Source organism: Mastigoproctus giganteus, chromosome 2 (genome assembly GCF_048544385.1).
Source record: "Mastigoproctus giganteus isolate SK-2022 chromosome 2, ASM4854438v1, whole genome shotgun sequence".
In the NCBI taxonomy this organism is placed as follows: domain Eukaryota; kingdom Metazoa; phylum Arthropoda; class Arachnida; order Uropygi; family Thelyphonidae; genus Mastigoproctus; species Mastigoproctus giganteus.
Genome location: NC_143576.1, coordinates 270,687,390 through 270,715,134, shown reverse-complemented (window position 1 = coordinate 270,715,134; position 27,745 = coordinate 270,687,390). Strand labels below are relative to the sequence as shown.

Sequence of the window (27,745 nt, the reverse complement as noted above, 5' to 3'; positions counted from 1 at the left end):
TCAACTCTGCGGTACTACACTGACAGTGGTGGAGAATGAAAAGGACCTGGGGGTAATTGTGCAGGCAGATATGAAGTTCTCTGAGCAGTGCAGACGAGCTGCAAGAGTAGCTCATGGTGTCTTGTCAATGATATACAGGAATTTTTCTAGCAGGGATAAGGAGGTGATTATTCCCTTGTATAAGGCAATGGTTAGGCCACATCTTGAGTACTGTATACAGGTCTGGAGGCCTCATTTCAAGAAGGATGTAGAGCTGCTGGAACGGGTACAGAGAAGGGCAACAAGATTACTGAATGGAACAAAGGGTTGCTCTTACAAAGAAAGGCTTAAGTTTTGCAAATTACAGAGTCTGGAGACTAGGCACCGGCGAGGTGATCTGATAGAGGTGTATAAGGCTTTGAATGGTTTGAGCATGCTCAATGCCAATGGGATTCTTCATCTTGCTGAGAATAATCAGCTCAGAGGGCATAAATTCAAATTGAGGAAGGATGGATGTCGGATAGATGTGCGGAAATTTGCCTTTGGCCAGCGGGTGGTTGGTTGGTGGAACCGACTTCCATCACTTGTTGTTGAAGTTGATAGCCTAAACAAATTTAAGGCTCAACTGGACAGGTAATTCGAGCAAACAGAGGGGTTGAAATGGGAGTGGTGTGTTTTTTTTTTTTTTTGGCTGATGCTGAACAAGCTTGCTTTCTTGCATCATATGCCTCTACTAATGCTAATGCTAATATACCCTCCACTACAGCCCTGGATTTAAGTAATTCTCAAAGTGACTATTATGGCACCAAGTATCGCATGGAAGTATTTTACTATAAATCCAAAGGACAAAACTGTTTACATATGTAATTTATGTGATACAATCATATCAAGGGGTGCTAAAACAGCCAAAACGTTTACAACACAAATATGATAAATCATCTCTAAAAGTTCCATCCAGAAGAAATGTCAAAAGAAACAGAAGCATCACCATTGAATCTCTTGGCAAAGTGCAAACTACTATAGAAGCAGCATTAACAAAGAAGCAACTTTGGGATATTAATTACCGCAAGGCCAAAGAGATCCATTATTTAATTGGAGAAATGATAGCTGCTGACCCTCAAGCATATTCTGCTAACACATGAAATTGGCTATTAAAAAAATTTGCCCAAATTACAATATTTCAAATATATTTCGGAAGGTAAAAACAAAACTTCAAACATCCCTTTGCCACCAACATTTCTTTAACCACTGATATTTGAGCAGTTACTACAAATAATTCTCTATTTCTGAGAATTTCAGGCCACTGGCTTTCAAATGAGTTTGAATAACACAGAACTGTCCTAAGATTTCTTCCATTTTCAGGCTCACATACAGGGATATAGATCAATGAAGAGTTGAACAATATGCTAGAAGAATATAAGATCTCAAAAAGCAAAGTTTTCCTCATACTGCGAGATTCTGAAGCAAATATGGTAGCTGGTGTCAATGGTAGTGGTTCACAGTCACAATCATGTTTCATACACACACACATTACAACTTTCAATAAATGACTCCATGTTTGCCCAGTAGGCTGTAAAGACTGATTTTACCATTAATAGGAATATTGTAAAATATTCCTATTAATGGTAAAATCAGTCATACTGCTTCAGCAGTTAACATATTAATAGAAATAAAGGAGCAGCTAAATTTAAAGAAGTATAAATTAATTCAAGATGTATCCACATGCTGGAAAGAAACAGAACAGTAAAAAGCTCTCGCAACATATGCTGTGGGGTCTTATAGAAAAAATTGTCCAACTCCTGAGTCCATTTGAAGAAATCACTAATGAAACTAGTAAAAGAGAATCTACCATTTCAATGATAATCCCTATAATTTTGACTTTTGTCCAAATCTGTCCAAAATGACAATTTCAGTGGAATTCTTACAACAGTTGAGGAGCTGTTGTGAGGAGCATCAGTTGTGAAAAAATTTCCACTTACATTGAAAATAAATCTTTTGTTTTTTTCTACTTATATAGATCCTACATTTAAGACGAAATTTCAAAGAAGTGATATGAAAAACGAAATAAAGAAATGGGTTTTAGAAGCTCTGAAGCAAGATCAAATGGAGGTAAGAGGGGATTCTCTTGATATTTCAACAGGATATGCTTCAACCAGTTCTACTGAAGATCAAGATACACAGGTTTTACTATTACTTTTTCAAATTTGATGAATTAGCTGATGAACTGGATGAATTTGAACACTATCTGATTTCTGCTAAGACAGATAGTGTTCAAAATGAAGGAACAGAAGAAATTTCACCCAGAATAAATTCAAAAGAGAGACAATCCTAAAAAAAAAAAAAAAAAAAAAAAAAAAAAAAGCATTATTCAGTGTTGCACTCAAGAATTGAATCAGTATTTAAATTTGCTTAGAAATAACAGTCCATTTCTGTGGTGGAAAAACATGAGACAAACTACCTCTTCACTTGCAAGAAACAGGCTATATATATCCTGAAAATGGGGGAAACTAATGTTTTTGCATTACAATTTAATAGTATTCAATTTTGATTATTTTGCATAAAACTACTTTTAATTTTTTTTTTTTCCTTTATACTGTGTTAAAAAACGTGATAAACTTGATTAAAATACCTGTTAAGTAGCATTTTTTTATTGTATTCTCTGTATTAATAAAAATAAACTGGATATAATAGCAGCCAAACTCAGAAAATGTTTACTTATTCCATTTCAGTTAATCAAAGCTATCTGGATGAATCTCTTGGTAGTGATTAACTGCCTTAAATTTATTAAAAAACGGCAGACTAATAAAACCGATTAAGTGTCAAGAAACCAATTAACTATTAATTGGTCAAGAAGCACGATCACCGATTAATCGGTGCATCCTTACTTTGAAGCTTGCTGAACAGAAGTTTGTTCAAATTTATCTGCACTTTCAATATATTTGAACTTGGACTTATTTAGTAGTAACTCTCACTACTTTCATTTATTTTCTCACTTTGTAGATTTATAGTTTCTACAAGATCTTTACAATGCTTGTTAACTTCAGAAAATGCAATGTTGTGGTTGAACTCTGCTTGATTTCTCAATGGCTCGCACTCACCATCACTTGATTTTTTTTAAAAACTTAGTATTTATCCATAAATGCACCCTTTTCCACTTTTCTCTTCCAATTTTCTGATCTACAGAGTTTATTTTTTCGACACATTTTTTAGGTAATTAATCAATACTAGAAAAAAATAAAATCAATAATAATACTCGCTTTTTGAAGGGCGGGTTCAGTTCACATCCAATAACATTTTTTTAACATTCTTATTTTTTAAATAAACTAAAAGTTAAATAAAAATAATAATGAAAAAAATTAATAAAAAAGGAAACAAGAATTAAAATTAAATCGCATTTATTAAAAATTTATAATCTGAGAGATGTGGTGTCACACAGATATAAGAAATCCAGAATTGGAATTTGGGGAGTACAATGTGTAAAGGAAGGATAGACAGGATAGGAAGGGAGAAGGGGTTATGCTATTAGTTAAGAAACACAAAATCCAAGGAAGTACGGCCAGTCGACATGGCTGGACATAGCAGAGTCAAGTCAGGTTGGTGTGACATAAGCACTGGGAAAGCAAAATTGACAGTAGGAGTATGTTATAGGCCTAATGACTCTGATGAGTATAATAAACAATTGTACAGAAAAATACAGTAGGCCAGTAAATCAGAGTATCTTATAATGGGAGATTTTAATTTCCCAGATATTGACTGGAAACAGTGGGTTGGCCACTCACACACTAGAAAGCCTTTTATAGATTTATTGGACGATTGTTTTCTACAGCAGAAAGTACAGGAGGTAAACAGAGGGAGTAATACCCTTGATTTGACTATCAGTAGTGATTCTTCATGCATTAAGAATCTGCAGATACAGGAACCACCAGGTGGCAGTGATCACAGTGTGCTAAAGTGGGATTCACTCACAGAGGTAACTACCAGCAGAAGTACAGCGAAGGGTTTTTGCTTTCGCTAAAGTGGTGACTAAAGTAGTCTGAGACAGTTTTTAAATTCTCTACGTTGGGACCAATTGATGATGTTATCAAAAGCAAATTGAAAATGGAAAGCATTCAAAGAATTAATCTTGGAAGCTACTAGGCTTTTCATACCAACTAAGAAATATTGTTCCAGATTTAGGCCTAAATGGATGTCAGATAAACTAATGAGACATGTGGCAGAGAAGAAAAATGCAGGTATAAATTAACAGCTGACATTGGAAGCCTATGACAGATATAAGCTGGTTTGTAACCAAGTCACAAAGGAGGTTAGGCAGGCAAAGGCACGAGAAATCTTTAGCAAAGAATGCAAAGAAAAATAGCAAAGAGTTCTTTACTTATGTAAACTCTAGAAGAAAGAAGGGGTTGAATCAGATTGGTCCACTTGATAACGATGGTTCAACCGTTGATGATCCTGCTCAAGTAGCTAACAAACAGAGTATTTTGCAACTACATTCACACATGAGTAGTTATTCAGGGAGGGGAATGCCAGAGGTGTATTAAACCCTGGCAGTGAGCTAGACGATTTTGTATTAACTAAGAGCAAAGTGGAGGAGAAACTGTTGAAGATTAACATAAGAAAGGCACTTGGGTTGGATGGGATCTGTCCAGTTATATTAAAAGAAACAGCAGAGGAAGTAAGCAAACCTTTAGCCATAATAATGAGAGCTTACTTGGATTCAGGGGACGTCCCCATGGAGTGGACATGTACAAATATGACCTGAATTCACAAAGGTGGATGAAAGGGTAACACAAGTAATTATAGACCTGTTAGTTTAACTTCTATTCCAGGAAAATTAATGGAGGCACTGGTAAAAGAAGCACTGCAGGATCATCTAGACAAGACTTCAGTTATAGCTCGGACCAGGCATGGGTTTGTTAAGGGGAAGTCTTGTCTGACCAATCTGATTGGATACTATGATGTGGTCACCAAGGAACTGGATGCAAAGAATAAATTTGATATATATTTGGATCTTAGAAAGGCTTTTGATACTATTGCACAGGGAAGACTGCTATGGATAAAGGGATGGTTGAGTGGGAGAAGGCAGAAAATGGGAATCAACGGACGCTGCTCTACGTTGACTAATATTATTAGTGGAGTCCCCCAACAGTCAGTGTTGGGTGTAATGTTGTTCTCTGTATTTATTAATGATATTGATGATAGTATATACGGCTTAATGTCTAAGTTTGCTGATGATAAGAAGATCGGCAAGGTTGTTAATGACACAAATGACAGTACGCTACTACAACCAGGTCTAGAAATGTTGAGCAGATGGGCTGGAAGGTGGCAACATAAGATTAACATTGACAAATGTAAAGTACTGCATGTGGGAAGCAGTAACCCCAAATTAATGTTTGAACCGTGTGGCACTACACTGAAGGTGGTAGAGAATGAAAAGGACCAGGGGTAATTGTGCAGCGAGATATGAACTTTTCTGAACAGTAAAGACAGTTTGCATGAGGATCTCATGATGTCTTGTCAACGATATACAGTAATTTTTCTAGCAGGGATAAGGAGGTGATTATCCCCTTGTATAAGGCAATGGTCAGGCCACACCTTGAATACTACATACAGGTCATGAGGTCTCATTTTAAGAAGGATGTAGAGCTGCTGGAACAAATACAGAGAAGGGCAACAAAATTAGGGTATCCTTACCATAGTTCACTCTTTGAGTAAATCTCACTTCAGCACACTGTGATCACTGCCACCTAGAGGTTCCTTTATCTGCAGATTCTTAATGCATGAAGGATCACAACTGATAATCAGATCAAAAGTATTACTCCCCCTAGTTGCCTCTCGAACATGCTGCTATAGAAAACAATCATCCAATAAATCCACAAAAGCCTTGCTAGTGTGTGAGTGACCAACCCACAAATTCCAGTCAATCTCTGGGAAATTAAAATCTCCCATTATATGACAATCTGATTTACTCGCCAACTCTATTTCTCTGCACAATTGCTCATTATACTCATCAGATTCATTATGCCTATAACACACACCTACTCTCATTTTTCCTTTCCCAGTGCTTATGTAACACCACCAGACTCAACATTGCAGATTGCATTGTCCACCAACATCAATCGGATGCACTTCCTTAGATTTTATATGTTTCTTAACTAATAGAACAATCCCTCCTCCCTTGCTGTCCTGTCTATCCTTTCTGTACACAATGCACTCCCCAAATTCCAATTCTGCACTGCTTATGTCTGTGTGACACCATGTCTCTGATATCCCAACAATATCTGCCTTTGATGTCTTGACAAGCACTTCAAGCTCATCGAATTTATTAACTATACTCCTAGCATTGGTGTACATGCAAGTATACATGCACCTGTTTCTACTCTTAGTTACCCTAACACAGCCCACATTTACTTGTTCCACTATGACTCCCAGCAGTCCTGGAAATCCCCATTGCCTTGCTTTCCAGGCTGCTGCTCAATTGCATTTCAATAGAAGCAGCGCAAGAATCACTTTCACCTCTGTCAGCAGCTACTGTTAATCTATTAGTCCGTGTATCCCCCAAGCTAGCAGTTTTCCGACCCACCTAACTCTGCCTCAATAGCATCAGAAAATATTCTTGCACCCTTTCTATTTAAGAGTATCCCATCCCTGTAGAAGCAGTCTCTCCTGTTAACAAGCACAGACCAGGCTAGGGAAAATTATACTCCTTTAGCCTTGCACAATCTCTCCAGGGCCGAATTGATTGACAAGGCTCTCATCATATACTCCCTCCTATCGTGTCTGTGCAGAATCGCAGACACTTTCAAATTCAACCCTCATGGCTTTTTTTTCAGCATTGACTTGTACTTGTTAAGTAATTCCGCCGGCCTCCTACCCTTAATATCATTAGTGCTAACGTGTACAACCTGAAAACCATAAATTTAACGAAACTTCCTGCTTTGGAGTGATTGAAGTAGACTCTGCCTGGTCATTGTTTATTCCGCTCTCTAAATACCACAGGATAAACACTAGGTTGTTAATGAAACTGACCAGCGCATTGGGTTCCTCTCAGTGTACTGGTCAGTTTCAGAATGTGATAATCGCGAATCAAAGGATCCACAATTTATGTGTCTTTTGTTAGTATAGTAATAATTCATTCCTAGTCCTTGTAGTTTTTCATTTAAGATAAACAAAAAAAAAAAATCTAACACAGAAAGGTGCTAAAATGACAACACTGGCTATAGCCAGACTGTTATGTGACAAATCTGTGAGTTGTAAAATAAAATATATTGCCCTCCAACAAAAATCAGGGTATGCATACACACAAAAAATGTGAATTCTTCTTCTTCTTCTTCTGGTGTTAAAACCCAGGGTGGGTCTTAGCCTTCTCGGCAATGTTCCGCCAATAAGTCCTCCCAGAAGTCAAACTCCTCCAACTTCTTATTCTCATGGTCTCTAAGCCCTCTTCTTCGTCATTCATCCATCTTTTCCGCGGTCTTCCTCTCGCCCTCCTCCCGGTAAGTTTCCATTTCATTATACTCTTAGTTGTTCTATTGTCATCCATTCTCCTGTATTTCAGTACATGAAATACCTGAAATATGATAAAATAAATTCACCAGCACTAAAATAAAATCAGACTGATGTACATTTAAATTTGACACTGGTTTTGCTGAATATTTCATGACTATTTACTATAGTTAGGGAAAGATGTTACGTGGTTGTTTTCCATTAAGATTATTACTAAATATAATACAAAGTGAAATTAATAATATAGTTTATTAAGCTATTTTACCTAAACTACTATACATTAAGGTAACGTTTCAGGTATCTTCCCAATACCCATCATCAGACCATGTTGTTGGGGGGAAACAAAAATAGAAAGTGTTACAATTTTTGAATACAATTGCCAATATTATGAATATTATAATTACACGAATGGGTTGAGCACGCTGAATTCTGATGGGATCCTTCCACTTGTTCAGATTACGAACCTAAGGGGGCATAAATTCAAATTAAGAAAGGACAGAGGTAGAATAGATGTGTGGAAATTTGCCTTTAGCCAGCAGGTGGTTAATTGCTGGAAAAAACTTCCATCTGTCATTGTGGAAGTTGATAGGTTGAATAAATTTAAGGAGGAACCGGACAGGCATTTGGAGGGAATGGTGTGATTTTTTTTTTTTTTTTTTTTTGGCATAAGCTCATACACTTGCTTTCTTGCATCACATGCCACTACTACTACTACAATAGAACCAGATATTAAATTAGGTAAATACAAAGAGATTAAATTATTACCTGCTGACAGACTCCTCTTGTCAATGCTCCCAAAAACCTAATGCATACAGGCAAGAGGCCTGCCAGCAGTTAATTTATAGGTAAGAGATTAATTCCTATAACAATAGAATTGTGCCAGGACTTTTTTTTTTTTTTTTTTTTGGGTAGTTGTTGGCACATCAGCTTCTGTGGCCATAATGCACCTCCCAAGGTTTTTGCAGTACTTTGATCCAAGCCCGAGGCAGGATTCAAACCCGCGACCTTTAGGTTGCCAGGCAGGCACTTTACCCACCAGGCTAGCCCGATCGGCTATCCTCCACTACACAAGAACCAAGGATAGAGAATAAAAATCCTGACACAATTCTACTGAGTATTGGAATTAATCCCTCACCTATAAATAACTGCTGGCAGACCTCTTGCCTGTATGCACATCAGGCTTCTGGGAGCATTGACAAGAGGAGTCTGTCAGCAGGTAAGAATTTAATCTCTTTGTATTTACCTAATTTAATATATGTTTCTATTGTAACAATAATCCAAACTTAGAATTGTTTATTTGCAAATCGTAAGTGCCTATTCGGCCTTATCCTAAAGCCGGCCCTGTTCTAACATGCTCCTGTAGAAAACAATCATCCAAGAAATGTACAAAATTCTTGCTAGTGTGTGAGTGACCAACCCACGAATTCCAGTCAATATTTGGAAAGTTAAAATTCCCCATTATGAGACATTCTGATTTGCCAGCCCATTCTATTTCCCTGCATAGCTGTTTAGTATACTCATCACAGTCATTAGATCTATAACACACTCCTCTCAGTTTTGTTTTTCCAGTGCTTATATCAACACCAAACTTATTCAACACTGCACTTGTCAACCAAGTCAACTGGATGCATTGTGTTAGATTTAATATTCTTCTTTACTAAGTACATAACCCCTCAACCTCTCCTGTCCACTCTGTCCTTCCTGTATACATTGTACTTCCCATATTTAAATTCAGGATCACTTATGTTTGAGTGACACCACATCTCTGCTATTACTACGTCTGCATTTGACTTAATCAGTATTTCAAATTCATCAAGTTTATTTACAATGTTCCTAGTATCAGTGAACGTTCATCTGATCCTTCTTTAAATTTTTTAAAACTACTAACAAGTTGGTAGTTTTAAAAAATTAAGGAATTATGAGACAAATTGTGTATTTTTTTTTTTTTTGCTGATGCTGTATAAGTTTGTGTTCGTGCATCATCAGCCGCCACTAATACCAAATCCTTCCATTCTGTCTCCAGACATTCAGTTTCTGCAGCATACCTCTTCTATAGATACTTCCATGGGTAAACTTCTTTTGAATAGGTATTTTTAATTCCATCTCACTCACTCTCTCCAAAACATTATTGTCCAAACTCACAGAGCTAACGTTTCCTTCTCCTCATTTATTCAGTCCACTTATGTTGTCTAACACAACATTTCTTCATGTGTTTCCTGAATATTATATTCAACGGAAATTCAAGTTTAACATCAATGGGTGCAATCTGTACTTGTTTTCTTGAAACTTACCTTCATGTTTCGGGTTTTGTTAAAAAAAAAAAAAAAAAACTAAATAAAATAAGATATACATTATGCAAGTACCAAATGAAATAATATTCTGCACTGCTTCTCATTAATAATCCAGTAGAAATACAATGCCTTTCGTGGATCCCAGGAAAAGTGCTCTATAACCAGCACCATCCTGTTCAAAATTATAATCATTTTAACCACCTCACCCTCTCCCAAAAACAACTTCAGATCATGACACAGTATATGATCATTTTGATGATTACCTTGTCATAAATGGATCTTGATAAGTTGGGGAAATAGGCTAAGAAGTGGCAACTGGAGTTTAACATTGACAAATGCAAAGTACTGCATATGGGTAGAAATAACCGAAGAGAAACGTACCAACTCTGTGGTACTACACTCAGGGAAGTGCAAAGTGAAAACGACCTGGGGTTAATTGTGCAGCCAAATATGAAGTTCGCTGAGCAGTGCAGACGGGCTGCCAGGGCAGGCCATGGAGTTCGCTGAGCAGTGCAGATGGGCTGCCAGGGCAGGCCATGGAGTCTTGTCAGAAATATATACAAATTTTGCTAGCAAAGAGAAGTAGGTGATAATCCCATTATACAAGGCAATGGTCAGGCCACACCTAGAGTACTGTGTACAGGTCAGGAGGCCTCATTTAGGAAGGATGTAGAGTTGGTAGAATGAGTACAAAGAATGGCAACAAGATTGGTGAGGGAAACAAAGGAGTGCTCTTACCAAGAAAGGCTTAAGTTCTGCAAATTGCAGAACCTGGAGAGTAGGCACCTGCGAGGTGATCTGATTGAGGTGTATAAGGCCTTGAATGGATTGAGCAAGATGAATGCTGATGGGATTCTTCGTCTTGCTCAGACTAAGAACCTGAGGGGGCAGTTTCAAATTGACGAAAGATAGTTGTAGAACAGATGTAGTAGTAGTAGTGGCATGTGATGCAAGAAAGCAAATGTATGAGCTTATGCAGCATCAGCCAAAAAAAAAAAAAAATCACACCATTCCCTCCAAATGCCTGTCCAGTTCCTCCTTAAATTTATTCAACCTATCAACTTCCACAACAACAGATGGAAGTTTGTTCCAGCAATTAACCACCCGCTGGCTAAAGATAAATTTCCGCACATCTATTCTACATCTATCCTTTCTTAATTTGAATTTATGGCCCCTTAGGTTCGTAATCTAAACAAGTGGAAGGATCCCATCAGAATTCAGCATGCTGAACCCATTCAAGGCCTTATACACCTCAATCAGATCACCGCGCAGGTGCCTAGTCTCCAGCCACTGCAATTTGCAGAACTTAAGCCTCTCTTGATAAGAGGATCCCTTCCTTCCCCTCACCAATCTTGTTGCCCTTCTCTGTACACGCTCAAGTAAATCTACATCCTTCCTAAAATGAGGCCTCCAGACCTGTACGCAGTACTCAAGGCGTGTCCTGACCATTGCCTTATACAGAGGGATAATCACCTCCTTTTCCCTGCTAGCAAAATTCCTATATATCATGGACAAAAACCCCATGACCTGCCCTGGCAGCCTGTCTGCATTGCTCAGAAAACTTCATATCTGCCTCCACAATTACTCCCAGGTCTTTTTCATTTTCTACCACCTTAAGTGTAGTACTACAGAGTTGGTACATTTCTCTGGGGTTACTTCTACTCATATGCAGTACTTTGCATTTGTCAAGGTTAAACTTCAGTTGCCACTTCTTAGCCCATCTGCCCAAATTATCTAGATCCTGTTGCAGTAGCACACTGCCATTACTGTCATTAACAACCCTGCCAACATTTGTATCATCTGCAAACTTCGACACTAAGCCTGATATACCTTCATCAATATCATTGATAAATATACAAAACAACAGTGGACCCAACACCGAACCCTGTGGGACTCCACTAATAACATTAGTCCAAGAAAAGCAGCACCCATTGATTACCCATTAGAAAACACAGCTGCGAGTTACAGGCTCCGAAAAAAACAATAAGTGTTTGCTTTTTATTTACATAATTTTTATTTTATATTGTACTTAATATGTAGTCTTATAGTTTTAATTACGCTGGTTATTTTTATTTTAATTTATATAAACAGTTTTTGTAGATATACGTAATACTTTATAAAACCGTTATTTCGTTCGAATATTGCAGGCATTGTTTTTGTATATAGTGATAGGGAATTCAATTTTTTAATTGAGATAGCTAGGTAGCTTTAACGTATAATTATAGAAAGAGTAATACGCTTCACTGTTTCTATTAGATAGCGTAGTATTGACATTTAATTAATTTAATTTATTGATTTTATTAATTTAAAGTATCATGCCACAAACTAGAGCAGCAAAGCAACGCGCACAAAGTGGCGGGAGTGCTGTGACTCGGGGAAAAAACTGAGGGGGTCGATTCTCTAACGCATCACAGCCTAAAAAAATGTGCAACTTGTGAAATGTTTGCCGAACTGTCTGGAACAGAACTTGATATTGCCATGGGGGGATGTCTTCGTGTGGGCGCGATGTAAGGAGTGTAAGGAAATCAGGCGACAACTCAGCGTTGTTATGGGCCTATATGAGAGTTTGAAGGACAGGGTGGATGCCCTCGAAAGATCTCAATTGAGGGGCCCATCAGGCTCTCAGCTGCCCACATCAACGCCAGAGCTTGCACTTGGCCATCACGCAACACAGCGGCAACCGCCAAGGCAGAATGCGCTGGTCCCTCAGGAACTAGTAGTTGTTGGTGACTTAATTGTCAGGGAAACGAGAAACATCCTTTGTAAAAAGGATAGGTGGAAGAGGACCAGGGTATGTCAGCCAGGGGCAAAGGCTGATGACGGTGTAGAGCAGATATGATCTTTTAAGGGCACAAAAGGTGATATAGTTGTACACGTTGGCACTAATGATATCAAGAGCAGGAGACCGGCAGAATTACTTAACAAGTACAGGTCACTGATGAAAAAAAGCCGTGAATTAGGATTGAATTTGAAAGTGTCTGCAATTCTGCCCAGACACGATATGAGAGCCTTGTCGATTAATTGAATTAATGAGACATGTGGCAGAGAAGAAAAATGCATGGGATACATACAAATTAATGGGTGACATGGAAGCCTATGATAGATATAAGTTGGTCTGTAACCAAGTCACAAAGGAGATTAGGCAGGCAAAGGCAGACTACGAAAAATCCTTGGCAAAGGATGCAAAGAAAAACAGAAAAGAGTTCTTTACATATTTGAACTCGAGAAGGAAAGGGATGAATCAGATTGGTCCACTGGATATTGATGGTTCAACAGTTGAGGATCCTGCTCAGGTGGCTAACAATCTAAACGAGTATTTTGCATCTACATTCACGCATGAGGAGTTATTCAGGAAGGAGAATGATGTAGGTAAAGTAAACATTGGCAGTGAGCTGGATGATTTTGTAATAACTGAGAGGAAAGTGGAGGAGAGATTGTTGAGGATAAACATAAAAAAGGCACCTGGGGTGGATGGGATCTATCCAGTTATATTAAAGGAGGCAGCAAAGGAAGTATGCAAACCCCTAGCCATAATTATGAGAGCTTCTTTGGACTCAGGGGAGGTACCCATAGACTGGAGATGTGCAAATGTAACCCCAATTCACAAAGGAGGATCAAAGGCTGACACAAGTAATTATAGACCTGTTAGTTTAACTTCTGTTCCAGGTAAATTAATGGAGGCACTGGTTAAAGAAGCACTGCAGGATCATCTAGACAAGAATTCAGTTATAGCTCAGACGCAGCATGGTTTTGTTAAGGGCATGTCTTGCCTGACTAATTTGATTGGATACTATGATGTAGTCACAAAAGAACTGGATGCAGGGAATAACTTTGATATTATATATTTGGATCTTAGAAAGGCTTTTGATACTGTTGCACATGGAAGACTGCTGCACAAATTGGAGCAGTGTGGCATTGGAGGCAAATTGCTGCTATGGATAAGGGGTTGGTTGAGTGGCAGAAGACAGAGAGTGGTAATCAATGGACACTGCTCAACGTGGACTAATGTTATTAGTGGAGTTCCTCAAGGTTCAGTGTTGGGTCCGTTGTTGTTTTCGGTGTTTATGAATGATATTGATGATGGGATATCAAGTTTAATGTCCAAGTTTGCAGATGATACAAAGGTTGGCAGGGTCGTTAAGGACACTACTGACGCTATGCTGCTGCAACAGGATCTGGAAAGGTTGAACAGATGGGCTGAGAGGTGGCAAATGAAGTTTAACATTGACAAATGTAAAGTACTACATATGGGAAACAGTAACCCCAGAGCAACGTATCAACTCTGCGGTACTACACCGACAGTGGTGGAGATTGAAAAGGACCTGGGGGTAATTGTGCAGGCAGATATGAAGTTCTCTGAGCAGTGCAGACGAGCTGCAAGAGTAGCTCATGGTGTCTTGTCAATGATATACAGGAATTTTTCTAGCAGAGATAAGGAGGTGATTATTCCCTTGTATAAAGCAATGGTTAGGCCACATCTTGAGTACTGTATACAGGTCTGGAGGCCTCATTTCAAGAAGGATGTAGAACTGCTGGAACGGGTACAGAGAAGGGCAACAAGATTAGTGAATGGAACAAAGGGTTGCTCTTACGAAGAAAGGCTTAAGTTTTGCAAATTACAGAGTCTGGAGACCAAGCACCAGCGAGGTGATCTGATAGAGGTGCATAAGGCTTTGAATGGTTTGAGCATGCTCAATGCCAATGGGATTCTTCATCTTGCTCAGAATAATCACCTCAGAGGGCATAAATTCAAATTGAGGAAGGACGGATGTCGGATAGATGTGCGAAAATTTGCCTTTGGCCAGCGGGTGGTTGGTTGGTGGAACCGACTTCCATCACTTGTTGTAGAAGTTGATAGCCTAAACAAATTTAAAGCTCAACTGGACAGGTATTTCGAACGAACAGATGGGTGAAATGGGAGTGGGGTTTTTTTTTTTTTTTTTTTTGGCTGATGCTGAATAAGCTTGCTTTCTTGCATCATATGCCTCTACTAATGCTAATGCTAATGCTAATTCGGCCCCGGAAAGATTGTGCAAGGCTCAAGGGATAGAATATTTTTCATCCTGGACTGTACTTGTTAACAGGAGAGACTGCTTCTACAGGGATGGGATACACTTAAATAGAAAGGGTGCAAGAATATTTGCTGATGCTATCGAGGCAGTGTTGGGTGGGTCGGAAAACTGACAGCTTGGGGGGATACAAGGACTAATAGTTTAACAGTAGCCGTAGGCGGAGGTGAAGGTGATTCTTGCACAACTTCTATTAGAATAAGCAGCGACCTGGAGCGAGGGGTGTTGTGGGTTTCAGGGACGGGTGGCTGTCATCGTGAAACAGATGGGTATATGGGATGTGTTAGAGTAACTAAGAATAAGAATAGGTGCATGTATACCAATGCTAGAAGTATAGTAAATAAATTTGATGAATTTGAAGTGTTGGTCAAGACATCAAAGAAGGATACTGTTGGGATATCGGAGACATGGTGTCACACTGATATAAGGAATGCCGAACTGGAATTTGGGGAGTACAATGTGTACAGGAAGGATAGACAGGATAGGAAGGGAGGAGGTGTTATGCTGTTAATTAAGAAAAACATAAAATCAAAAGAAGTGCATCCAGTTGATATAGATGAACAGTGCAGTGTTGAGTCAGTTTGGTGTGACATAAGCACTGCGAAAGCAAAAATCAGAGTAGGAGCGTGTTATAGGCCTAATGATTCGAATGAGTACAATGAACAATTGTACAGAGAAATAGAGTGGGCTAGTAAATCGGAATGTCTTATAATGGGGGATTTTAACTTCCCAGATATTGACTGGAACTTGTGGGTTGGGCACTAGTCAGACTTTTGTGGATTTATTGGATGATTGTTTTCTGCAGCAGCATGTTCGAGAGGCAACAAGAGAAAGTAACTCTTTATCTGGTTATCAGCAGTGATCATTCATGTTTATCAGCAGTGATCATTCATTAGGAATTTGCAGATAAAAGAACCACTAGGTGGCAGTGATCACAGTGTACTGACGTGGGATTTACTTAAAGATTTAATTACCATCAGGGGTAAAGGAAAGGGTTTTTGCTTCCGTAAAGGCGAGTACAGTGGTCTCCGACAGTTTTTAAATTCTGTACAGTGGGATCAACTGACGATGTTACCAACAGTAAATTTTAAGTGGGAAGCATTCAAGGAATTAATCGTGGATGCTACTAAGAGTTTCATACCTATTAAGAAATATTGGTCAAGGTTTAGGCCTAAATGGTTGTCAAATGAACTAATGAGACTCGTAACAGAGAAGAAAAATGCATGGGATGCATATAAATTATCAAGCGACTCAGAAGCCTATGGCAGATATAAGTTAATCTGTAATCAAGTCACAAAGAAGGTTCGGCAGGCAAAGGCAGATTAAAAGAAATACTTGGCAAAAGATGCTAAGAAAAACAGCAAGGATTTCTTTACTTATATAAACTCTAAAAGGAAGGGGATGAATCTGATTGGTCCACTTGACATTGATGGTTCGACTGTTGATGATCCTGCTCAGATAGCAAACAAACTGAATGAGTATTTTGCATCTACATTCACACGTGAGGAATTATTAAGGTTTGAAAATGGCAGAAGGTTATCAAATTGTAGCAGGATACTTAATAATTTTGTAATAACTGAGAGCAAAGTGGAAGAGAAACTGTTGAAGTTAAACGTAAGAAAAGCACCTGGTGTGGATGGGATCTATACAGTTATATTAAAGGAGGCAGCAAAGCAACTAAGCAAACCCTTAGCCATAATTATAAGAGCATCCTTGGACTCGGAGGAGGTTCCCACGGACTGGAGATGTGCAAATGTATCCCCAATTCACAAAGGGGGATCGAAGGGTGACACGAGTAATTACAGACCAGTTAGTTTAAATTCGGTTCTGGGTAAAAGAATGGAGTCACTGGTTAAAGATGCATTGCAGGTTCATCTAGACAAGACTGCAGCAATAATGCAGACACAGCATGGGTTTGTTACGGGAAAGTCTTGTCTGACAAATTTGATAGGTTATTATGATGTGGTTACAAAGGAACTGGATGCAAAAAATAATTTTGATATCATATATTTGGATTTCAGGAAAGCTTTTGACACTGTTGCGCATGGAAGACTATTGTACAAATTGGAGCAGAATGGTATTAAGGGTAAGTTGCTACAATGGATAAAATGATGGTTAAGTGCAGAAATTTGCCTTTAGCCAGTGCATAGTTGATTGGTGGAAAAGGCTTCCATCTTTTGTTGTGGAAGCTAATAGCCTAAATAAATTTAAGGCTGAGCTGGACAGGCATTTGGAATGAATGGAGGGATTAAATGGGAGGGTTTTTTTTTTTTTTTTTTTGCTGATGATGCATAAGCTTGCTTTCTTGCATCATATGCCTCTACTAATGCTGATGCTAATGCTAAATTAGATAAATTTTTACCATACAATTAATTAGCAAAATTAGTACACTAAATTTTAGAATGGATAAAAGCTTTGGCTAGAAGAACAAAAAACTCAAAGAAAGCAAAAATAAACTGAAGTATACAAATTAAAAATGAATGAGATCTAGATTTCTCACCAGTATTGGGATCAAGCGGCCCTTCCACCATAAAATTTATGATGTCATCAATACTTGATTTGCTTCCATTCATTTTCCAGTTTCCACCAACAAAAAACTTTCTGTTTGCCATAGTTCCTGAAAGGGGGAAGAAATAAACGATACTGTTACACTAAAATGAAATATCATCAAGTAAAAGATCACGTCATTGTAATGTACTATTTACTCCCCCCCCAGAAAAATCTATGTGATGCTATTACAGATAAGTAGAATGTTTTTTTTTCTCTTCTACTCTAACACTGAACAACAAATTTTGGGTCATATCTTGTTACGGGCAGGAAAGTAATTTATAGGTTTTGGGTGCTAAACACAAAAATAGTGCTTAAAATGGCAGATTGGATCTTGTTTTGAAAAAAAAAAAAAAAAGCTTTTTTATATTTATACAAGGTATTTTTTTTATTTATATGACAGGTCAGATGTAGCTACAGGTTTAACATTCCTGTATCAAGCACTTGATTGATTTGGTAGTTGTTGGCGCATCGGCTTCTGTGGCCATATTGCACCTCCCAAGGTTTTTGCAGTACTTTGATCCAAGCCCGAGGCGGGAATCGAACCCGCAACCTTTGGGTTGCCGGGCAGGTACTTTACCCACTCGGCTAGCCCGGTCGGCCCTGTATCAAGCACAGGACCTTTCTGCCTTTCACTTGTATTCAGCTTGGGGAGCATCCCTTTTCACCATCCAACAATAATTAGTATTAGTAATGGCCACATGGTGCAAGAAAGCCTATGGCTTATGCTGCACCAGCCAAAAAAAAAAAAAAAAAAAAAAAAACAGAGATTAAAAAAAAAAAAAAAAAAAACCCTAGTAATTTATAAAAGAAAAGGAAATTAAACCTATCATCCTATGCGTTTCCATCACCCGAAGGTACTATCCATATGACCTTTGAATTTCCCAAAACTGTCAGCCTCTACCACCCATGTAGGCAACTTATTCCAGTAATTTATAACTCACTGGCTAAAATTCCTGCAGTCCAATCTAAACATCTCCCACGCCCCATAACTTGAATTTATGTCCACTAGTTCTAGCATCATTTAAAATCTTGAAAATTTCGTCCTCATTCATTTTACTGATGCCTCTCAGAGCCTAAAACACCTTAATCAAATCTCCTCTAAGGTGTCTAGTTTCCAAACTCTGCAACCCACATATTCAAAGACTTTCTTCATAAGAACTTCCTTTTGCCGATCTCACCAGGCAAGTTACCCGTCTATGCACCCTTTCAAGAAGCTCAATGTCTTTCTTTAGGTGCAGTCTCCATACTTCCACACTGTATTCTCAGTGTGGTCTAACAACAGCCTTTTATAATGGGATTATCACGTCCTTATCTTCCAACCTTCCTTCCAACCTGTTTACAATGCTCAGAGAAAAGCCTTACATAATGTGATAATCACGTCCCTATCTCTACTTTAAAAAGATCGATAGATCATCAATAGGACACAATGGGCCTTCCTTGCAACCTGTTTACAATGCTCAGAGAATTTCATATCTGACCACATCGTAACACCCAAGTCCCTTTCCTCCAGTACTGGGTTTAGTTGAACTCCACCAAGTGAATAAGTTATTTCGCAATTACTCTTTCCCAGGTGTAATACCTTAAACTTTGTTGGATAAAAGCATAGCTACCATTATTCTGACCATTCCTGAAGTCTATCTAGATCTCTCTGAAGAAGCTGGGCTTGACAGTGATCATAAACTACTCTACCAATTTTAACATCATCTGCAAATTTAGACATTATGCACTCTATCCCTTCATAAATGTCGTGCATTAGTAGAGGCATTTGATGCAAGAAAGCAAGCTTATGCAGCATCAGCCAAAAAAAAAACCCACTTCCACTTCACCCCTCTGTTCGTTCAAAATACCTGTCCAGCTGAGCCTTAAACTTATTTAGGCTATCAACCTCCACTACAAGGGATGGAAGTCTGTTCCACCAACCAACCACCCGCTGGCTAAAGGCAAATTTCCGCACGTCTATCCTACATCTGTCTTTCCTCAATTTCAATTTATGCCCTCTCAGGTGATTATTCTGAGCTAGAGGAAGAATCCCATCAGCATTGAGCATGCTCAAACCATTCAAGGCTTTATACACTTCTATCAGATCACCTCGCTGGTGCCTAGTCTCCAGACACTGTAATTTGCAAAACTTAAGCCTTTCTTCGTAAGAGCACCCCTTTGTTCCATTCACTAATCTTGTTGCCCTTCTCTGTACTCGTTCCAGCAGCTCTACATCCTTCTTCAAATGAGGCCTCCAGACCTGTATACAGTACTCTAGGTGTGGCCTGACCATTGCCTTATACAAGGGAATAATCACCTCCTTATCCCTGCTGGAAAAATTCCTGTATATCATTGACAATACTCCATGAGCTACTCTTGCAGCCCGTCTGCACTACTTTACATTTGTCAATGTTAAACTTCATTTGCCACCTCTCAGCCCATCTGCTCAACCTTTCCAGATCCTGTTGCAGCAGCATAGTGTCAGTAGTGTCCTTGACAACCCAGCCAACCTTTGTATCGTCTGCAAACTTGGACATTAAGCTTGATATACCATCATCAAAACAACAGTGGTCCTAATACTGATCCTTGGGAAACCCCACTTCTTACATCAACTCAATCTGAGGAATAGCCATTTATCACAGCCCTCTGCCTCCTGCCCTGAAGCCATCTGCTATCCATCTAAGGATTTTCCCAGTGATTCCAACCTGTTCCAGCTTATAAAGCAACCGCTCATGTGGGACTGAGTCAAAAGCTTAGCTGAAATCTAAATAAACAATGTCGAAATTATTAACTAAATCCAGCTCATGAGTGACCCTTTCAAAATAGCGATTTTTTTTTTTTTTTTTTTTTTGATTTGGTAGTTGTTGGCGCATCGGCTTCTGTGGCCATATTGCACCTCCCAAGGTTTTTGCAGTACTTTGATCCAAGCCCGAGGCGGGAATCGAACCCGCGACCTTTGGGTTGCCGGGCAGGTACTTTACCCACTCGGCTAGCCCGGTCGGCTCAAAATAGCGAACCAGATTTGTTAAACATGATTTTCCCTTTACAAAACCATGCTAAGTATCCTTGGGAATTTCGATTCTATCCAAATGATCCTGAATTCAACCCTTGATCATTGCCTCCATGATTTTCCCTACCACTGAAGTCAGACTGACAGGTCGATAATTTCCCACTTCACTCTTAGAACCACACTTATGTATGGGAGATACATTGGCACTTTTCCAATACAACGGAATCTCCCCAGTCTAGTGATGCTCGCATAATTAGCCACAATGGTTCAATGGACTCACTTGCCACCTCCCTTAAGATTATAGGGTATATTCCATCAACTCCAGGAGCCTTATTAGCCTGCAGGCTCGAAAGTTTTTTCATTAAATAATCTTGCGAAATTTCAATATCATTAATTACATATTTTTCAACTTCGCTCCCACAATTTCCCATTGCCACAAACGTTTTTTCGAACTGTAAATATTGATGGAAAATAACTGTTGAGTTCATCTGCAACGGCAGCTGGTGTATTTAGTACTATTCACTTTCCCTTACGTAAAGTTCCGATCTGGTTTGTCCTGCTCTTCTTAGCATTTATATATGTGAAGAATTCTTAAAAACTCCCCCCCCCCTCTTTGCTCTGTTTGCTAGCGATTTCTCAAACTGCCTTTGTCTGCCGAACCTTTTCTGTGGCTCTATTACAGATAATCTTGTAGCTGTTATAGGCTTCAGTACGTTTTATTGCTCTGCAACCTTTCCATGCCACCTTTTTCTGCTCAAGTAATGTTGCAACTTCACTAATCATCCAACTTTGAACGCTCCTTGTGGAGTATTTTTTTAATGGTAAATATGCATTCAAGGCGTCTGTGATTAATGTTTTAAAAGCATAAAAAAAAAAACGTAAACTGCAGCCATTATCAACCCACTGCAGAATGGAAGCTTCCTCAACAATTAATGCTGAAAAGCATACCACAGTTCAATTGTATTCATTCTCTGTGCAATATCTATCCAGTTAATAGAGGCCATGTAGCACCTTAAGGCATCATAATTTCCTTTTCTGAAATTATAACCCCTTCCTTTGCTGCTACATCTCTCATCATCATCCACCGTAGAACTCCGTGATCACTTCCTGCTACTGGTTCCGCTACTGTCAGCCCTGTTATTAAGTCATCTGATTCATGAGTGATGATGAGGTCTAGGATATTCTTTTCTCTAGTATGATATGTTGATACAACATATTCCCTGATATGTTGATACAAATAACAGTCATCTAGTTGATTTAAAAATTGTGTTCCCCATGAGTTTCCTTCCCATTCAATTAGAGGCAAATTGAAATCACCCATAATAAGACATTGACGCTTACTTGCCCATTCCATTTGCATGTAGAGGCTTTCGTCATAATCTTCACAATCACCTGCTCTGTAGATTACTCCTACTTGCATTATCCCTTTGTTTCCAACTATCTCACACCATACAGATTCCATACTAGCGCGTGAAACATCGGAATCCGCGAATGCTATCGTCACACACAGGCTGCTTCTGATAAGAAGCATTACCCTACCACCCCATCTATCTACCCTATCCTTCCTAAATACATTATACAAGCCTTACTGAAACTCGTCATCCCCTATTTCCGGGTGGCACCACGTCTCTGTAAGCTCTATTATGTCCGAGTTACTTGTTTTAATCAGCAGTTCGAATTCGCTCATTTTATTGACGACACTTCTAACATTACTATATAAACAATTAAGACTTACTGTTCTTGTATATTTAACAACTCTAACACAACCCTTGAAGTTTTTTAGGCTCTCTTCCCTGGCATTAGCTACCCATTCACTTGAAACGTTTCTATCCCCAGAAGATCTAATTTTGTCCAGTTGGGGAAACAGGTAAGAACTCTTGAGGTATGTGGAAGAGTTACTTTGAACAATATTATCAGATAAATGGGTGTCAGTAATACCCACATCCCTCCCCCCAACTAGCAGTTTCCCTGAACTTTTAAGGTAGCCTCAATAATATTGGCAAAAACTTTTGCCTCACCTTTGTTTAAGTGTATCCCGTCTCTACAAAACAAATTCATTCAACCTACAAGTGTGGGCCAAGCTGATATAAATTTCCCCACAAAAGCCTTGCAGAGTCCTTCAAGTCTTGAGTTAATCCATAAGGCTTTTAGCATATAATCCCTCCAATCGTGACTGGGCAGAATTGCAGGCACACAGACATTGTGTCCTAGCTCGCGGCATTTCCTCAGCATGGTCCTGTATTTTTCCAACAAATCGTCAGATTGTGTACGCTTAATTTCATTAGTCCCCCACATGAATAATAATATTCTCTTTATCGCCCTTAAAATCTGACAATCTGTTGTTGACATGATTAATAGTTGCTCCCGGCAGACATACCCTGGTTCTACTCCACCTATCCTTATTACAAAAAATATTCCCCGTTTCCCTGACAATAGTCTCCTAAAAAAACAAAGTCCTTTTGAACCAAAGTAGTTTGCACTTGGTGTTTCTGTTTTGAGATCCGAATCGGGAGTGCACCACTCGATAGATTGCTGGAGTCGTGAGTCCAGAACGAGCTCCCAGATGCATTATTCTCAAGGGCAAGCACCCATTTTTTCAGTGACTGAAATTGTTCCATCAGTGCACCAAATTGTAATTTAAGATCGGTGCACTCCTTACATCAATCACAAAGAAAAGAATCCGCAGGTGAGCTATGATTAGTCACCAGGTCGACTTTGGAAAACTTTCCACAGGTTCCACAAAGGATTAAATCATGACTCACACGTAAATCGCCATCCGCTATTTACGTGTGTGTCACGAAACCCTGTGACATGTTTAAGGCACATCCCGCAGGTAAATTTATAAAATTAGCTAAATATCAATGAAAATTAACTTTAAAAAATGATATCTATAATACTATAAAAATCAAACTGTTACAGGAAAACCTATAACAAAATAATCCCATAATATACTAAATAAATCAAATATTTAAAAGCAATAATCAACAGAAATCCAATCAACTAAACTGAAGAGCCCTGACGAACCGTGTCCGCTCACCTCAAATGCCAATTTTGTTAGTTCGGAAACAAAATCTTAGTCAATGCATTCAGTTGACATTCGAGTGGACAATGCAAGGTTGAGTTAGTTTGGTATGATATAAGCATTGGGAGGTCAAAATTGAGAGTAGGGGTGTGTTATAGGCATTAGCATTTTTAGCTTTAGCATTAGTAGAGGCATTTGATGCAAGAAAGCAAACTGATGCAGCATCAGCCAAAAAAAAAAAAAAAAAACACTTCCACCCATCTGTTCGTTCGAAATACCTGTCCAGCTCAGCCTTAAATTTATTTAGGCTATCAACTTCCACGACATGGGATGGAAGTCTGTTCCACCAACCAACTACCCGCTGGCTAAAGTCAAATTTCCACACGTCTATCCTACATCTGTCTCTTCTCAATTTGAATTTATGCCCTCTCAGGTGATTATTCTGAGTAAGAGGAAGAATTCCATCAGCATTGAGCATGCTCAAACCATTCAAGGCTTTATACACCTCTATCAGATCACCTCGCTGGTGCCTAGTCTCCAGACACTGTAATTTGCAAAACTTAAGCCTTTCTTTGTAGGAGCACCCCTTTGTTCCATTTACTAATCTCGTTGCCCTTCTCTGTACTCGTTTCAGCAGCTCTACATCCTTCTTGAAATGAGGCCTCCAGACCTGTATACAGTACTCTAGGTGTGGCCTGACCATTGCCTTATACAAGGGAATAATCACCTCCTTATCCCTGCTAGAAAAATTCCTGTATATCATTGACAATACACCACGCTTCACTGTTCAGAGAACTTCATATCTGCCTGCACCACCACCCCCAGGTCCCTTTCATTCTCTATCACTGTCAGTGTAGTACCACAGAGTTGTTACGTTGCTCTGGGATTGCTGTTTCCCGTATGCAGTACTTTACATTTGTCAATGTTAAAGTTCATTTGCCACCTCTCAGCCCATCTGCTCAACCTTTCCAGATCCTGTTGCAGCAGCATAATGTCATTAGTGTCCTTAACAACCCTGCCAACCTTTGTATCGTCTGCAAACTTGGACATTAAGTTTGATATACCATCATCAATATCATTTATAAATATAGAAAACAATAATGGACCCAACACTGAACCCTGAGAGAATCTAATAACATTAGTCCACAATGAGCAGTGTCTATTGATTACCACTCTGTCTTCTCCCTCTCAACCACCCCTTTATCCATAGCAGCATTGCCTCCAATGCCACACTGCTCCAATTTGTGCAGCAGTCTTCCATGTGCAACAGTATCAAAAGCCTTTCTAAGATCCAAATATATGATATCAAAGTTATTCTCTGCATCCAGTTCCTTTGTGACCACATCATAGTATCCAATCAAATTGGTCAGGCAAGACTTTCCGTAAAAAGGTGGTAGATGACTTTCATCAACCGGTGAAATACCACCACTTTGCTTATTAGAAGCTTGAAGTGGTGAAACTCATGTTTAGTCTCTAGAGCAAAGTTTCCGGCATCCCCCCCCCCATACTTCTTCAACTCATGCACAGTACTAAGTACTATAGGTTTTGGTTCCTTTCGTGTTTGGGGTTTTCAGAAAAAAAAAAAAAAAAACAATGCTGTGTCCGAGCTATAACTGAAGTCTTGTCTAGATGATTCTGCAGTGCTTCTTTAACCAGTGCCTCAATTAATTTTCCTGGAACAGAAGTTAAACTAACAGGTCTATAATTACTTGTGTTGCCCTCTGATCCTCCTTTGTGAATTGGGGGTCACATTTGCACATCTATAGTCCATGGTTACCTCCCAAGTCCAAAGAAGCTCTCATAATTATGGCTAAGGGTTTGCTTACTTCCTTTGCTGCCTCCTTTAATATAACTGGATAGATCCCATCCACCCCGGATGCCTTTTTTATGTTTATCTTCAACAATTTCTTCTCCACTTTCCTCTGTTATTACAAAATCATCTAGTTCACTGCCAGAGTTTACTTCACATCTGGCATTCCCCTTCCTAAATAACTCCTCATGTGTGGATGTAGATGCAAAATTCTCGTTTAGTTTGTTAGCCACCTGAGCAGGATCCTCAACTGTTGAACCATCAATATCCAGTGGACCAATGCAATTCATCCCTTTCCTTCTAGAGTTTACATAGGTAAAGAAGTCTTTGCTGTTTTTCTTTGCATCCTTTGCGAAGGATTTCTCATAATCTACCTTTGCCTGCCTAATCTCCTTTATGACTTGGTTACAGACCAGCTTATATCTATCACAGGCTTCCATGTCACCCATTAATTTATATGTATCCCATGCATTTTTCTTCTCTGTCACATGTCTAATTAGTTCATCTGACATCCATTTAGGCCTAAACCTTGAACTACATTTCTTAGTTAGTATGTAAGGCCTAGTAGCTTCCAAGATAATTTCTTTGAATACTTCCCATTTTGAATTTGCTGTTGGTAACATCGTCAGTTGGTCCCACCGTATAGAATTTAAATACTGTCTGAGACCACTGTAGTCCCCTTTACAAAAACAAAAACCCTTCCCTTTACTCCTGATGGTAGTTACCTCCTTGAGTAAATCCCACTTCAGCACACTGTGATCACTGCCACCTAGTGTTTACTTTATCTGCAGATTCTCAATGCATGAAGAATCTACTGCCGACCGGGCTAGCCGGGTGGGTAAAGTGCCTACCTAGCAACCCAAAGGTCGCGGGTTCGATTCCCGCCTCGGGCTTGGATCAAAGTACTGCAAAAACCTTGGGAGGTGCATTATGGCCACAGAAGCCTATGCGCCAACAACTACCAAAAAAAAAAAAAAAAAAAAAAAGAATCTACTGATAATTAGATCAAGAGTATTACTCCCTCTAGTTGCCTCCCGAACATGCTGATGTAGAAAACAATCATCCAATAAATCCACAAAAGCCTTGCTAGTGTGTGAGTGACCAACCCACAAATTCCAGTCAATATCTGGGAAATTAAAATCCCCCATTAAAAGAGTCTCTGATTTACTGGCCCACTCTATTTCCCTGTACAGTTTCTTATTATACTCATCGGAGTCATTAGGCCTATAGCACACTCCTACTCTCAATTTTGATCTTCCAATGCTTATGTCACACCAAACTGACTCGACACTGCACTGTCCAGCAATGTCAACTGGCTTCAATTCCTTGAATTTTATGTGTTTCTTAACTAATAGTATAACCCCTCCTCCCTTCTCATCTTGTCTATCCTTTGTGTACACATTGTACTACCCAAATTCCAGTTCTGCATTCCTTATATCTGTGTGACGCGTCTCTGATATCCCAAAAATATCTGCCTTTGTTGTTCTAAGCAATACCTCAAATTCATCAAATTTATTTATCAAACTCCTAGCATTGGTGTACATGCAAGTTAAAATTCAATTGGTATATATGATTTGGAATGCAGAAATGGTTTGTGAAGTTTCCTAATGAATTTAATTAAAGCAATTTTCATTTCTTCAAGACACACACAGTCAGATAAACATATTACAAAGCATCAACAAAATTTATGGAAAATGTCTCATATAACTTGACATATATTTTCAATTAAATTCATTCCAGGTCACTTATAACTTCTTTCGTCTTATCCACAATTCTCTCGTAATTTAAAGTCACTGACCTAATATTTTTATGTATTTCCATTTGATTATCAGAGTTAACTAGCGGGAATTGTTTATTTAACAACAGCATCAATACAGTACATCCAACCAACCGTTTCATCATCCGATTTGACCACAGCACTATAAATCTCAGGAATTTGAACTATCACGAAAAATTCCATATAATACACCCAAAAGATCAGGATGATTACAAACTCCTTCACTTTTTGACGTTTCTTATTCATAATCAATTTAGTGTCGTTACTTTTAAATTCTAAATATTCAGTATACTGACCAAGAATAGTAACACATACCTTACCAAAATTTCTGACCTTCCCAAACGACCTTACAAGCGGTGACCGACTGAAGTCTCTAAAAGTCGCTACATGTAACCAACCGTTATTCACTACAAAATAAAAAGTAATTGATATTGTTATTGAAATAATTATGATGTTCTGCAGTTTTATTCATATCTAAAGCAAAACTGAGGGAATACAAGACAAATTACAAGGCTTATTTTATCATATTATTATTATAAACTTTTCCGGCTTTATGCGATTTTTTCCACGCCTTGACGAGTATTGATAGCACGGCCAGGTGCAAGTCCCTTTACTATTATTACTGTCGGTCGAAGACCGACAGTAATAATAGTAAAGGGACTTGACGATGGAATTTTATTACTGTCGGTCAAAGACCGACAGTAATAAAATTCCATCGTCAAGGTGTTCAGAATCGAGGCCTTATGGAGTTAGCA

The 27,745-nt window shown here is 38.8% G+C and overlaps 1 protein-coding gene across 1 annotated transcript in view; it reads right to left on the bottom strand.

Moving 5' to 3' along the window:
* The window catches only part of Tpi (triose phosphate isomerase), a 226,118-nt gene extending 198,679 nt beyond the window's left edge, over nt 1–27,439 (bottom strand). The window contains exons 1-2 of the mRNA XM_090369145.1: nt 27,306–27,439; nt 17,343–17,459 (exon numbers count right to left, since the gene is read on the bottom strand). Of these exons, the coding sequence (XP_090225271.1) occupies nt 17,343–17,454 (112 nt within the window). The 5' untranslated portion in view covers nt 17,455–17,459; nt 27,306–27,439. The remainder of the gene's footprint in view (nt 1–17,342; nt 17,460–27,305) is intronic.
* Between the last annotated feature and the right edge of the window lie 306 nt (nt 27,440–27,745).